Below are 15,633 nucleotides of genomic sequence, written 5' to 3' on the forward strand. Positions count from 1 at the left end.
CATTTGTTAGAACTGATGACCCTACACTGACATGTCATAATCACTCAAAGTCTATAGTTTACGTTACAATTCACTCTTGATGTTGTACATTCTATGGATTTGGACAAATGTATAGCAACATGTATCATCATTATGGTATCATACAGTACTTTCACTGCCCTAAAAATCCTCTGTGCTTCATCTGTTCATCCTTCTCTCCCCTCCCACCAACCCCTGGCAACCACTGATCTTTCTACTGTCTCCATAGTTTTCCCTTTTCCAGAGTGTCATATAGTTAGAATCACACAGTGTGTAACCTTTTCAGATTGGCTTCTTTCACTTAGTAATATGCATTTAAGGTTCTTCCATGTCTTTTCATGGCTCTCAATTGACCTTTCATTTATCTCAAACAGAATTTAAAATGGAGCACACATTTAGAGTATAAAGCATTTGTTCTATATGATTAAACAAGTGACTGTTTTTTGTTCTATATCATTAAACAGGTGGATTATACTCCATTTTCATCTTTTTCCTCTTTACCTTTGTTAACCTGCCTCAGAATATCCTATAAGAGCTAGCCCTATAGTTTTCAAGGAAGTAGGTACCAATCGTTTCCACTTTCAACCTTTACTTTTTAGGGGGTGGGGAGGAACTACACAACACAATGATTTATAAAAAGTTAAAGGACCATTTTACATTTTTTTTTTTAAATAAATTTATTTATTTATTTATTTATTTATGGCTGTGTTGGGTCTTCGTTTCTGTGCGAGAGCTTTCTCTAGTTGTGGCAAGCGGGGGCCACTCTTCATCGCGGTGCGCGGGCCTCTCACTGTCACGGCCTCTCTTGTTGCGGAGCACAGGCTCCAGACGCGCAGGCTCAGTAGTTGTGGCTCACGGGCCCAGTTGCTCTGCGGCATGTGGGATCTTCCCAGACCAGGGCTCGAACCCGTGTCCCCTGCATTGGCAGGCGGATTCTCAACCACTGCACCACCAGGGAAGCCCCCAATTTTTTTTTTTTTTAATAAGTCTATTTATTTATTTATTTTATTTTTGGCTACGTTGGGTCTCCGTTGCTGCACGTGGGCTTTCTCTAGTTGCGGCGAGTGGGGGCTACTCTTCGTTGCGGTGCACGGGCTTCTCATTGCGGTGGCTTCTCTTTGTTGCAGAGCATGGGCTCCAGGCATGCGGGCTTCAGTAGTTGTGGCTCGCGGGCTCAGTAGTTGTGATGCACGGGGCTTAGTTGCTCCGTGGTATGTGGGATCTTCCTGGACCAGGGCTTGAACCCGTGTCCCCTGCATTAGCAGGCGGATTCTTAACTACTGTGCCACCAGGGAAATCCAAACCAAATATTAATCTAGTTGAAAGAGACGCATATAATTAACAGGAAATAAACACTGATTTTAAAATACTATTGTATATATACTTTCTCCTATTCAATTCTTTAGTTTCTTTAATCAGGCCACGGCAGAAGCTGAAGCAAAAGATAGACATCAAAGCAGTCAGAGATAGGGCAAAAAGCAATGTTCTGATGTAACTACTAACCTATTCTGAAAAAATTATTTATTACTTGGGGAATTCCCTGATAGTCCAGTGGTTAGGACTCGGCACTCTCACCGCTAGATCCCAGGTTCAGTCCCTGGTCTGGGAACTAAAATCCTGCAAGCCGTGCAGTGCGGCCAAAATAAAGAAAAAAAAATTGTTGTTGAAGTGGGCTTATATGGGATGGGGTATATGGGAAAGGAAGATGATGAAAGCACGTTAAGCTTTGCGGAAGACAGTTTGGTAGCACGTAGACCTTGAAAAATATGCGTATCATATCCTTTGACCTAATAAATCAACCTATATGCTGTCCTAAGGAAGGAACAGAGTTACAGAAAGATTGACTTAGAACTAATTAAATAGGGAAATGGTTTCTCAATGTAGTAAAGTAAAATGGCACCCGTTGAGTTACAGCCCACAGACGTCGTATCATGTAAGGCAAAAATTTTGTGTAGTCATAACTGTCTTTGAACATCCCTTGAGAGAGGCTATATTGGTATATATCCTGTATTAATATACCCAACAAAGCTAGTTTTTCCTTCAGAGTGGCATAGATGGCTGTTTCTTTGATTAGGAGCCATGAATGTGTGAAAAATACCTGTTTTAAACATTAGAATCACAGAACAATGGGTATTCACAGGAGGTTAAGAAGTGAGACTTCTCCCATCATCCTTACTCTGGGGCATGTGTGCTCATGACTGGAATTGTGAACACTGATGATTTGAATGTAATGTAATTTAAGTGTGCACCTAATGCAACTCTACTGGACTTGGAGTCCATTGATATAGAAACTGCAAAATGACTAGAATGAAATGTACCCTAAAAACTTTGACAGTGATTATTTTTGGGTGAGTTTTGTTTTATTTATGCTTATGTAAATTTTCTATAGTGAACATATGTTACTTTTTAAATTAGCAAAATGTTATTTTAAATTATCTTGCACGATGTTGAGAAGTATGCCTTCTTTGACCTATCTCACCCACATACTGCAAGGTGTCTCTTAGCTATTATTTAAGAGCTATGCTTGGATAGGTCACATGTCAATTTATGGTACATTATGTGTCCTAAGAATTGCCTTATAAACAGAACGAAAGGGCACCAAGAAGTCCTGTGATTTTTTTTCTTGGACTACCCCAGCATAGTAGGTGGGAGTGGGGGGTGAGGGTAAAAAGGGATGTTCATGGCTAGGAAGGACCTAGTTTGGTGGGTTTTGTTTTTTGGTTGGTGGTGGTGGTGGGGTTTTTTTTTGTTGTTGGTTTGTTTTTTGGCTGCACCACACGGCATGCGGGATCTTACTTCCCTGACCAGGGATTGAACCTGTGTCCCCTGCAGTGGAAGCATGGAGTCTTAACCACTGGACCACCAGGGAAGTCCCTGTTTGTTTGTTTTAAATTTAACTTTAGTTGATTTACAATGTTGTGTTAGTTTCAGGTGTACAGTTTCAGATTCTTTTCCATTGTAGGTTATAAGATACTGAATATAGGTCCCTGTGCTATTATACACAGTAAATCCTTGTTTATCTATTTTATATATAGTGGTGTGTATCTATTAATCCCATACTCCTAATTTATCCCTTCCCCTCCCCTTTCCCCTTTGGTAACCGTAAGTTTGTTTCTTATGTCTGTGAGTCTGTTTCTGTTTTGTAAGTAAGTTGATTTGTATTATTTTTTTAGATTCCACATATAAGAAGTATCATATAATATTTGTCTTTCTCTGTCTGACTTACTTCACTTACTATGATAATTTTTAGGTCCATCCATGTTGCTGCAAATGGCAATATTTCATTCTTCTTCGTAGCTGAGTAATATTCCATTGTATATATGTACATCTTTTTTTTTGGTTATATATATATATATATTTTGAAGTATAGTAGATTTATAATTTTGTACCTATCTCTGCTGTACAGCAAAGTGACTCAGTTATACACATATATACATTCTTTTTTAATATTCTTTTCCATTATGGTTTATCACAAGATACTGAATGTAGTCCCCTGTGCTATACATTAGGACCTTGTTTATCCATTCTAAATGTAATAGTTTGCATCTACCAACCCCAAACTCGCAGTCCATCCTTCTCCCTCCCCCGTCCCCCTTGGCAACCACAAGTCTGTTCTCTACGTCTATGAGTCTGTTTCTGTTTTGTAGATAGGTTCATTTGTGCCATATTTTAGATTCCACATATAAGTCTCTTTCTGACTTATTTCACTTAGTATGATAATCTCTAGTTGCATCCATGTTGCTGCAAATGGCCTTATTTCATTGTTTTTTATGGCTCAGTAGTATTCCATTGTGTATATGTACCACATCTTCATCCATTCATCTGTCAATGGACATTTAGGTTGTTTCCATATTTGGCTGTTGTGAACAGTGCTATGAACATAGTGGTGCGTCTATCTTTGTGAATTATAGTTTTGTCTGGGTATATGCCCAGGAGTGAGATTTCTGGATCATATGGTAATTCTATTTTTAGTTTTTTAAGGAACCTCCATACTGTTTTCCTTAGCAGCTGCACCAATTTACATTCCCACCAACAGTGTAGGAGAGTTCCCTTTTCTCCACACCCTCTCCAGCATTTATTGTTTGTAGACTTTTTGATGATGGCCATTCTCATTGTATGAGGTGATACCTCATTGTAATTTTGATTTGCATTCCTCTAATAATTGGAGATTTGGAGCATCTTTTCATGTGCCTGTTGGCCATCTGTATGTCTTCTTTGGAGAAATGTCTGTTTAGGTCTTCTGCTTATTTTTTGATTGGGTTGTTTGTTTTTTTGATATTTAGTTGTATAAGCTGTTTGTATATTTTGGAAATTAAGCCCTCGTCCGTCTCATTGTTTGCAAATATTTTCTCCCAGTTTGTAGGTTGTCTTTTCATTTTGTTGATGGTTTCCTGTGCTGTGCAAAAGCTTATAAGTTTGATTAGGAGGAAGGACCTAGTTTTAAAGAGAATAGGTTTTTTTGTTTCTGTTTTTTTAATGCAGCTTTTGCATTGTATTTTATTTACTGTGTACTCGTTCTGATGTCAGGAATGTACTAGGTTTTTTGCATATGTAACGTGATGTATCTTTCCAACAACACTTCGAGGGGACTTTTTTTTAACTTTAGCAGTTAATTTTAAAAAATACCTATTTTACAATTGAAGTACTTAAAACAAGAGAGGTAAAACAGCTTACTCAGGGCCCCACAGCTAATTAAGGGACAGATCTGTTTAATTTTACTGTAAAATATTGCCTCTTGGGTCTGTGGTTGCATCTTTTATTACCATGTAAGGTATTTAGCGTGCACTGTGAAAATGAATAGCCATGTTCTTAAGGGTTTATGTGTGTTCCAGCCTGATTGCTGTCAGAGAGTAGGCACATTTATTATTTTACATATTCCTAAGTCCATAATATGTGAGGTGCTCAACAGAACCCCAACAGTGTATCCTCAATCCTCCTTTTGTTTCCCTGTATTTAAAATAAGTTTTTATACCTGAAAAGTATAAGATTAAAGGAATTGACCAGGTATACAATAATTATAAGTGGCATGGATATAATTAGGAACTCATTTTGCTTCTAAATTCTGCCCCATCATCTTTGTCATAATAATCTCTATTCCTCTACCCGCACTTTTTTTTTTTCTAAAGAACAAGAGATAGTTCTTGTTATAAGAATATAATTATAAACAGATTTATATTCATGATTGTTATATATGAAAACAAAGTAAGCTTACATAGATGCCATAGAAATCTATTTGGGGTTTTATTAAACAATTGAAACATAATGAGAGACAAAGGAAGGGCCTTCTAGAGCCTTAACTAGCTATCACAGTAAGTGTCCTGATGTCAAGTTAACTTCATTTTTCCTATTTAGCCTTCTCTAGAATGCTGATGAGAAAATTGGTCTGATAGCTACAGTTCTCTGTAGTCATTGCTGATACTGATTTCTCTCATAGCTTCTAAAATAATTGATATCAGAAAGGCAATTTATTAGTTTGATATTATCTATAAAATCTTTTCCATAATTGTAAAGATAGTCTGAAAAAATAAGGTAGCATAAATTGAGTAGGAAGAGTGCAGGCTTTGGTGTCAGCACACCTAAGTTGGGTTTTATTCTGTTTTTTTTTCCCAGACCTGGGTTAAAATTTGGCTCTGTCCTTTGTTAGCTATCTCACCTTGATCTAGCTATTTAACTGGAGTGTCAGAGAAGGAAATAGGGCCAGGGGTATTAATACCTACTCCTATAATTGTTGGGAGGATGAAGTGTGTTGGTATACACGAATGACTCTTGTCCCAGTGCCTGGCATAGAGGAATACTCGGTGTTCTCTTTTCTCCTTCTCACCCCAATCCTTTATAACTGAAGTTTAATTTTTTTTTTTTTTTCTATTCTAGGTGGATTGTAGATATGGAAGGTGCACCAGGTACCTTATATGAAGGGGAAAAATTTCAACTTCTATTTAAGTTTAGTAGTCGATATCCTTTTGACTCTCCTCAGGTAACTGTTTTGCTTTTTAAATTTTTATTGTATTTTTGGATTATAGCAAAATGCTAAATTAGCGATTTTTGACTAAGTAAAAACTTATAAAAGAAATTCATTGTAATTATGTGAATAGATTTGTTCCTTTATCTTATTTATAATATAATGAAGATCATATGAACATTTTACCTTATTGAGATTAGGGCTTTGCTGCTTTTGTACTTCTGAAAACTTAAGACTGTTTCTTATCCATTCGTGTGACGCAGAAAAAAGGGATGGAAATCTAACACAGGCCCGTGGGTTGTGGGGGAACTTAGCATTTGGAATAACTGGAGGCGCGTCTTCCTAGATAAGGTGGTGACAGAATGACATCGTTAAGAGGCAAGTGCTTTTTGGGAAGGAGCACTTCTTTGATTTCGCATTGGCATGCTGTCTTTTGCAGCCTTTTAGTACTGCAAGGGCAGAATATATTATTACAAGATGTTAAATATCTAGACATCAGCCCCAAATCTGATCATTATAATTTGAGGCAGAGTCAATTTAGTTAATGTCTTAAAACTTGGACAAGGGATAATGGTGGTAGAGAAAAAATTTTGAGAGCTGCTTAACTGTGGTGAATGATTAATCCTTGGAGGTTAGAGAAAAGGAGACTCTAGGATGAATTCCAGATTTCTGGCTTGGTAAGATGGGTAATGAGTTACTAGTAGCAAAATGGTAAGACAGTGCCCAACTCTGTGTAGCATTGTTAGGTAATGAGGTGTTGTGGATAGTGAAATTTCCCAAATAACCTGAAATTCAACATGTGAGGTGCTAAAATATGCTACTTTTGAGGAAAATCATATTTCATTGCTACTTTAAGTAGAATATACCAAACAGCTTAATCAATTCTCTTAGCCATGTAGGAGTATAGATGGAAGTCAGTTATTGTATTGTGCTATAGATAAAGAGATGATTGTTTTAAGGCATAGAATTAAATGGAAACGGACTCCTTGAGTTCTGAAGTTTCCATGTGAGCAGAAAATTAAGAGGTTGGGGGCTCCTTTTTATCTTTTTCATAAAAATAAGGCAGAGGCGTATGTATTGTCCTGACCTCTAGGCTTCTGTAATAACCATGTGTAGACTGTAATCAAAAACCAAAGCAAGTGTATTCCTTCTTTTCAGAAAATGAGCTTCATTTTCTGTTGTTGCCTTTCGGCTTATCAGCATCATCTTACTGTTATTGCTTGAAGGCAGTGAGGTATCCACTTGTCACCTTCAACCTAAGTTCGTTGAAGGTATGTGAAGGAAGAATACAACTCACCAGCTCAGGAACTTTGCCTAGGGGACTATTGGAGAAGGCTTACTCCGGGAACTCACAAATTTTTCATCAGAGGGAAATAATATTTCTGTAAACATGAAACCAAGTGAAAAGTGTTCTCTAAACTCTCAGTTTTTAGTTCTAAATCAAATATCAAGCTTAACCATCAGTTGAATTTCATCTTTAATATTTCCGTAAGAACCTTTGTAATAAATTCTATAATCTTATCTCATATTCCTTTTATCCTCCTTCCCTGGTTTTACTCCTGCTTGCTGGTCTGATTTTTGTGTCCTCCGGGTTCTTTTTTTTTTTTTTTTTTGACATTAATATTTTAAAAATTACTTATTTTTGGCCACGTCGGGTCTTAGTTGTGGCATGTGGGCTCTTCATTGCAGCACATGGCCTTCTCTCTAGTTGTGACAAGCGTGGGCTCAGTAGTTGCGGCACATGGGCTTAGTTGCCCCACGGCATGTGGGATCTTAGTTCCCAACCAGGGATCGAACCCGTGTCCCCTGCGTTGGAAGGCGGATTCTTAACCACCGGACCACCAGAGAAGTCCCGTCCTCCAGGTTCTTTATTCAGTGCTCCCTTGTTCTTCTCACTTTTTAAAGTCTTTAACCATCTTAAGCCACTAACTCCCAAATCTCCAACTCTGTGTACAATCTCTTTCTGAGGTTTAATTTCACACCCTTGTTGGACATCTCTACTTGAACACCTCCAGATGTCCAAATTTAACACAGCTGAACTCAGTTTTTTCTAATAACAAAATAAAATAAAAAAAGAATTTTTTCTTGGGTTTCTGTCCACCTAACTTCTCATGTTAAATTTATTTCATTTCCCTCGCTCTTAACTGCAGTTTTTCAGATCCTTTCACAGACTTAAGGCAGTCCACCACTTTTCTTAGCTTATCATCAGTGCTGTGTGGTCCAAGCGTTCAGCTTTTATTTGGACTATTACAAAATAGCCTCTAGTTGTTTTCACTGCTAGCCGTCCTTTCACAGTGCTGTTAGATTTATTTGAAGGTGCAGTTACCTCATTGGTTTTCGCACATACATCCACCACCACCATCCCCACCCTTCTTGGTAAATCCTGTGATGGTTCTTATTTCCTGTGGAGTCAAATCAAGCTTAGCAGTCCAGTCCGTTTATGGTTGAGTCTGAACTGAAGCATTTTAGCCACACATTACCTCCATGCCTTCTACTGTGTAGTAATATTTGCATCATACTTTATTAATGTAGCCATTAAGTAATGTTATCTCTGAAAGTGAAAGATTACATGTAGAATGATGTGGAAACCCTAGGGGGGTTGTTCCCAATCTTTTGGAATACGAGTTTTTAACATCAGTTAATTTATATATTTATATATATATATATATATATATATATATATATATATATATATATATATATAATATTCTAATATCCATGATTGAGAAAATAACAGACCACTCTGAGTCCAGTAATACTTTTAAATTATTTTTAAATTCTATTAATCACGTCATCTGTATGATTATAAAATAATTATAACATGTCCAGTAATCAAAGCTTGTTGTACATACAGATTTCAAGATTTTTCGGATAACTAAAACTTTCCAAAGGTCCATTGCATTGCTCTGGATAAGGGCAGTAAAATTCCCCATTCACCAAAGATTTTATTTGTTCAGATGTGGAAGCATTGGCTCTTGTTAGGTAATTAGTCTTTCATTTTCCTATGCAATAAGCAGTACTAAATTTATCACTACTTACAAGAGTAGAATTTGAGGACATATCCGTAGAATAAGCATCTCATTGTGAAATTATTAATTTTGTGTCAGTGAGATCTTTGTCTGTAAATGAGATCTGTAAGACTATACATAAAATTTATAGGCTGTGTTATTTTCTTCTACTAGTTATAATTAATTTCATATGTATCTCACTTTACAGTGAAAAGGCTACCTATGTAAAACATGGTGTTTGGCCCAATCGTTTGCTTTAAAAGAAACAATAACAGCAACAAAAAACTTTCTCAGTTAAGATGGGAGCAGAGATGAGGTACCTTTTCATCACTGTTTTCTAGTAATGTGCACTTCCCAGCAGCCATACAGAAAATAAAATTCTTTCTATATAGTGGATTTTGTTTCCTTATGCTAGGATACAGGTAAATGGTTGGTTAATTTAACATGTATTGAGCATGAACTATGTACTTTAGAGATGGCAGAGAGTACAAAAATCAAAAAGGAATTGGGCCTGACTTTAAAAAGCCAATAATCTGTTTAGTATTTGGATAGATAGACATTTATTCATTCATTCTGTAAGTATTTATTGAGCATGTATCATAAGACAAACACTTTACTAGGTGTTGGCAATTCTGTGGTGAACAAAATGGCCCTCCAAAAGCCCTCCTTATGTGGAGTTTGCATTCTTGTAGAAAGAGAAGGACAGTAAACAAAAAGCAAAATATATATAGTATGGAAGATGGTGAAAAAAAGTAGAAAAGAGGAGTCAGGGTGTTGCAGCATTGGGTAGAGTGAGCAGGAAAGATGTCATGAGAAGGTGACATTGGGGCAGAGATCTGAAAGAGTTGAGTGCATAAGCCACATGAAAGGGGTGAGAGAAAGGGCAGGTGAAGACAAAATGCAATGGTCCTGAATCTGGAGCATGCCAAGTGGTTCCCTGGAGTGTTGTATAATCAAGAAGAGGAGAGTAGGGCCTAGGTCAGAGAGAGAATTTGGGCTGGAAGGTCCATTAGAGATTGGATAGGACATTTATAGCCCATCGTAAGAATTTTGACTTTTACTCTCAATGAGGTTGGAAGCCCTTGAAGATGCTGAGCAGAGGAACGACATGCTCCTACTTAAAATTAAAAGGAGAAACTTGGCTGTTATGTGGGCACATTGACTTCTGGAGGCACAAGGGTGCCCCTATTGCAGTGATCCAGGTGAGAGGTGATGGTGATTTGTACCAGAAGGGTAGCAGTGGAGGTTGTGGAAGGTGGCAATATTTTGGACTATTTTAAAGATGCTAAAAATATACTTGCCTTGATTATAAAGCTTTAGAAACATTGGGGCAAAAGAGTAATCACTTTCCCCTCACCCCTGTTCCCCCTCCTATTCATGCCCCTTTAACACGAACCCTTTTGTTGTGTTGCTTAAAATTCCCTCATTGCAGAGATCCAGAACTAATTTTCATAGTGTCCTCATCCTTTTGTTTGTGGTCTGATTCTCCCTGCTTTGGGGAAGCTATCAATATTCATGCTGCTGATACATATTAGATGACTAAAAGGGGAGAACTGAATTGAGAACTATGCTAAAATTCTTATCCCCAGTCACTTTTGTCAAATATTTATCATTTATTCTAGACTACCTATGTCATATATATTATTCATAATGAGATATTTGATTTAGTTTATTAAACTCTCTGCTTGTATGTTCAGTTTTTATAGTTGCCCTTTAAATATTGTCATCTACTGACAATTTTAATCAGAGAAAACATCCCCTCATATTGTCCCTGTAGAAATCTTGATATCTATATTGTAGATTGGCTTTATAACTGTAGCCTGTTATGTATTGCTCATTCTGTGTATATTGTATTTGCACCTAGCTTGATATACCATATTAGGTGTCTGACTTTCTAATCACTTCCAGAGCACTGGTCTGAACACAGTAGTATGCTTTCATTGTGCTAAGATCTCAATACTGTGAGGTCACACAGTACTGAGCCTGATCTTTGGACGTCCTCAGGTATGATTGCCATGAATTTCACGTTAGAAACAGGTAGCTAATATCCATCCTTTATGTTGTCACTGTTGGTGGCTTTCAGTTTAGATTTTTTAGTACCTAAAGGTTACCCAGAGGTTGGCTTGCTTAAAATTTTAGGTTGGATGTGGGATATGCGAACTTACCTCCAAAATGATATGGATCCTGAGCATAGTTCCTTCTCACATCTCACCTGCTCTTGAACTTGAGCCACACTGATGGGGGATATTTGGAAATTTAGAGACATACGAGGACTTCTTCTAATGCAGACTCAGAACTTAAGATGTGGTTCACATGCATTAGATTTAACATCCTTTTCTAAAATTGTGACTTTTTTTCCATTTAATAGCTTGTTCTTAAAAATGTGTAATTCCATTTTACTCAGTATGGTTTATGCAGTGGGGAATGTGTGCAGTCTCTGGTCGCTGTTCAATCTATGTGACTACTTTGAATCTGAATAAATTGTTTAAAAAATAAATTAGCAAAATTCTTTATTCCCTTTGGTTTCAAATTCATCGTATTCAGTTATATTGTCACATCTGTTTTGGATAGTTTATCAGCTATTTGCGATCCCCCCCCAGAAAGGTTTTTGAACTCTGGAAACAGCTTCAAGTCTTTTAAGTTTTCAGAGCCTACTTGGCTGTATTAAAAAAACTGAAATGTGCATTTCCTCCTCTGGCTTGTACTGCATATTAAATAAACGAAGATAGTTAAGAGTGTGGTCTTGGGACTTCCCTGGTGGCGCAGTGGTTAAGAATCTGCCTGCCAGTGCAGGGGACACGGGTTCAATCCCTGATCCAGGAAGAACCCACATGCTGTGGAGCAGCTGAGCCCATGCACCACAACTACTGAGCCTACGCTCTAGAGCCCACGAGACACAGCTACTGAGCCCGCGTGCCACAACTACTGAAGCCTGTGCACCTAGAGCCCGTGCTCCGCAGCAAGAGAAGCCACCTCAATGAGAAGCCCACACACCACAACAAAGAATAGCCCTGGCTTGCTGCAACTAGAGAAAGCCTGCGTGCAGCAACGAAGACCCAACACAGCCATAAATAAATAAATAAATAAATTTATTTAAGAAAAAAAAAAGAGTGTAGTCTTGAAGAAATTCAGTATTGGTTACTCTTCTGTCACATGCAGAGAACCAGAATAGCAAAGTTTGCATCAAAACTGTGCAGACTGCTTACCAGCCTTTACATGAATAAACTGTTGAAAAAAATTTTTTCTTATATTTCAGGAATTCATCTGAATTCCTGAATGGAATTCAGGAAATCCTGGATGGAGCCTGTCCATGTTTAGACAAACTTCTAAAATTCTCTATCTGCCAGGTTGGGTTCTAGGGGTTACCTGTACCATGTACAACAAGTTAGTTGCCCTGTTTTTGGTTGCTAGAAGTTTTAGGCTGGTTGCATTTGCTCTGAATGCAGCAGGTTTAAAAGCCCCTGCTTTTTTTTTTTTTTTTTAAGCATTATTAAGATCTAATTTATTTTAGGCATTATTAAGATCTAATTTATCTTTATTTCAGTCCCCTCAAACTTCAAAACTGTTTCTTTCTCCTTGATTTCTGGCTCTCTTCTCTGCTTATAGAATGTCTGCTGCTTCTGCTGTAGGTGTCTTCCACTGCTCCTCATCCCCTTTCTTTCTCTTCTCTTCTCCTTTACTTTTGGTTCATGCATACTTCTTGGCTCTCAGACCAAGTGATTTAGTTTATAATCATTTCTCTCCAAGAAGAATACTGCTTTCCTTCTGCTTTGTGAATTGGCTAGTCAAAGCATCTCGTGATAACCTTTTGGTTGGCTGTCTGTGTATTTTCCTTGATGGTTGTTGATACATTGCTTCATTTGTGCCAAAAGAGATAACTTGGCAGTTCTTACTTTTCTGGCACCAGAGCACTGTTCTACATGACTTGTTTTAAAAAAGACCTTACTGGAAAAGAAATAGCCTTTAAAAATAATTGTGGCCAGGGAGTAAGCTCTTGTGGGCACTGCTTGTGTTCTTCATGAAAATATCCTATTAGTCAAATGGCATTTTGTGGCAGAATGAACACCCCAAAGCAGATGCATATTCTGTGAGATTTGTAAACTCCCACTCTAGACATCCACAGCACATTGTGGGAATATCAAATGCATATAATATAATAAACTGTAGTTCACATTTATAAAAAAATTTAAAAATAATTGTGGATAGACTCATGGAGCTGCAAGGCCTTTAAGCAGTCATTTCCCTTTGCAGAGCAGTACTTTTTTAGCAAAAAATGATGAAAAGAAAAAAAAAGAAAAAAAAAAGAAGAAAAAAAAATGATGAAAAAGGCACTGATTCTGATAGATATAATTGATATAAATGGTGCTTCAAACACAGCTGTGCCGAAGTCTTTCGGGGGGTCTTCTGCAATTGGGCCGGACAAGTCACTTGATATCTCTTGTTTTAAGACTTTACTTTTAATTTTCAGCTTTACTTTAGCTCTTTTTTCATGGGAATGGAGGGTGGATCACCAGAATTTAAAGAAAAAAAAAAAAAAGAAACACAAGTGTATGAAGTCATTCCTTTGAGAAAAAAATTCCTCTTCCTGTCTTATATTAGCTTCAGCCAAGGAAATGAGGCCCATATGTTAGCAGTATATTTGAAATATTTGAGAACTCCTACTTATATGAAAGAGTGCTTTGTTAAATGTAAATATTTGTAAAATTGTAATAAAACCAGATATGTAGGTAGAAATTTAAAAATAAAAGCAAAACCTAGCTTATGGTAGTTTCCCATAGCATATCGCATATTAAAATATGGCATACCTTATTCTGGCCACCCTTATTTCACTGGCTGTCTTCTGCTCTATAAAGGAAAAAAGGGGGCTTATGCCTAGAGCAATATATTTCATCAGTTTGTCATCACTTAAGGTAGGGTTTCTCCTTACTAAGATTACTCTATATCTGAGTGTGAGGTAATTTGCAGGGCTAAGATATACTTACTGTAAGCCTAGTTTGGGAACTATTGGTTTATATTTGATGAGTTTTATAAAAATGCCATCATACCTAGTGAATCAGAATCTGGGAAAGTGGGGCTCTTGAATTTGTATTTTTAGCCAGCTCTCCAGGTGATTTTTTTTTTTTTAAGGGCCAGATCAGGAAATAGGAATTACTCCTAAGCAACAATAAAAATTATATATTATACTGCAGTATAAGATTCACTTAAAAGATTGACAGATTAATTTTTATATCAAAGTAAATAATTTATTATGAACTAACATATATCTAAGTATTCTTAAATATGAGACTTCTACTTTGACCTACTTTGGGCTATGCTTACAGATTCCTCAGGATGTATGAATTTACTCTCCTGCCTATTCAGATGCTTAGGTAGATATGTTTAAGAAACAGTATTATTGAGACATTGAATTATTAGGGCAAAGGAAGGAAATAATAGATTTATTACCTTTCAAAACAGTGCTGAGGCAAGATGGAGAAAGGGGGAAACGTAGAAGAACTGAGTAAAAGAAAAGGCAGAGAAAAAACAGCAAGTAATTGGGAGACTCATTCAACCTTTGTTTTTTCATCTAAGCACATAGATATTTGCTGATTAATAAGTGGTAGTTTGTGCCCATCATAATGGAAGTGTGAGTTTAGATGAGGTGGAAGATGTAGCAGTCATTTCTTTTTGCATATAGCACCTTAGGTAATAACATTGCTATAGGTGGAAGTGATGTTCCTACCGCGTGTAATTCATATTGTCCTAAAGTTGAATACTTTCATTTGAAATTTTACTGTATTTGATTTCTGTTTGCAGAGAACAATGAGTAATTTGAAAAACCATTCTTGTAACTATAGTTGTCTTTCACTAGTCTAAAAATACATGGTAATTTAGAAAATTTTAAAAGGAATTTGTGAAAAATAGCTGAAATATAAAATAGGTAATCTGGAGTTTTTTCCTACTACATGGTCATTCATATAGTGAAACCAGTACTTATTGAATTGATAAGAACAAAGCAGTTGTTTATCTTGTTCCTGGCATTGATTTTATTTGTTTTTAATTTGGTTTTTAAAATATTAACTTACCTGGAGAACATTTTATTTTTTGGTAATACAGAATATTTGAGTGTTAATGGAATTTTGTTCTTTCTTAGGTCATGTTTACTGGTGAAAATATTCCTGTTCATCCTCATGTTTATAGCAATGGTCATATCTGTTTATCCATTCTAACAGAAGACTGGTCCCCAGCGCTCTCAGTCCAATCAGTTTGTCTTAGCATTATTAGCATGCTTTCCAGCTGCAAAGAAAAGGTAGGACTTTTCGGAATTATTCCAGGTATAGTTCTTCTTTTAGTTTGGGTAGAGAAGTTATTTTAATATATAATTTATTTGAAGAAAGGACTTAATGCTTTCTATTACGAAGTTATAGGGAACGTTTTAGTAATAGATTGGAAAATAATTTGATAATAGAAGTCAGACATTGTTTCATATTTCTTAAACAGGAAATTTCTGCAGATGTTCTTAAATAATCTGAATTTTATTTCTGTAAGCATGCACAGGGCAAAAGTGTACAAGAAATTATTGTTTCTAGATGTCACAGTGGAAAGACCCAGGAATAAGCATTATGGCTCCCTTGTCCCCGTCCCCCCCGCTGGCTTCCACCCTGTCAG

General features: G+C 36.8%; 1 protein-coding gene across 1 annotated transcript in view; it reads left to right on the forward strand.

Annotated features, from left to right (window-relative positions):
- UBE2W (ubiquitin conjugating enzyme E2 W) overlaps positions 1–15,633 on the forward strand; it is a 69,801-nt gene that overhangs the window by 42,025 nt on the left and 12,143 nt on the right. The window contains exons 3-4 of the mRNA XM_007185059.3: positions 5,890–5,992; positions 15,119–15,274. Coding sequence (XP_007185121.2) covers positions 5,890–5,992; positions 15,119–15,274 — 259 coding nt within the window. The remainder of the gene's footprint in view (positions 1–5,889; positions 5,993–15,118; positions 15,275–15,633) is intronic.

Source organism: Balaenoptera acutorostrata, chromosome 17 (genome assembly GCF_949987535.1).
Source record: "Balaenoptera acutorostrata chromosome 17, mBalAcu1.1, whole genome shotgun sequence".
Taxonomy (NCBI): domain Eukaryota; kingdom Metazoa; phylum Chordata; class Mammalia; order Artiodactyla; family Balaenopteridae; genus Balaenoptera; species Balaenoptera acutorostrata.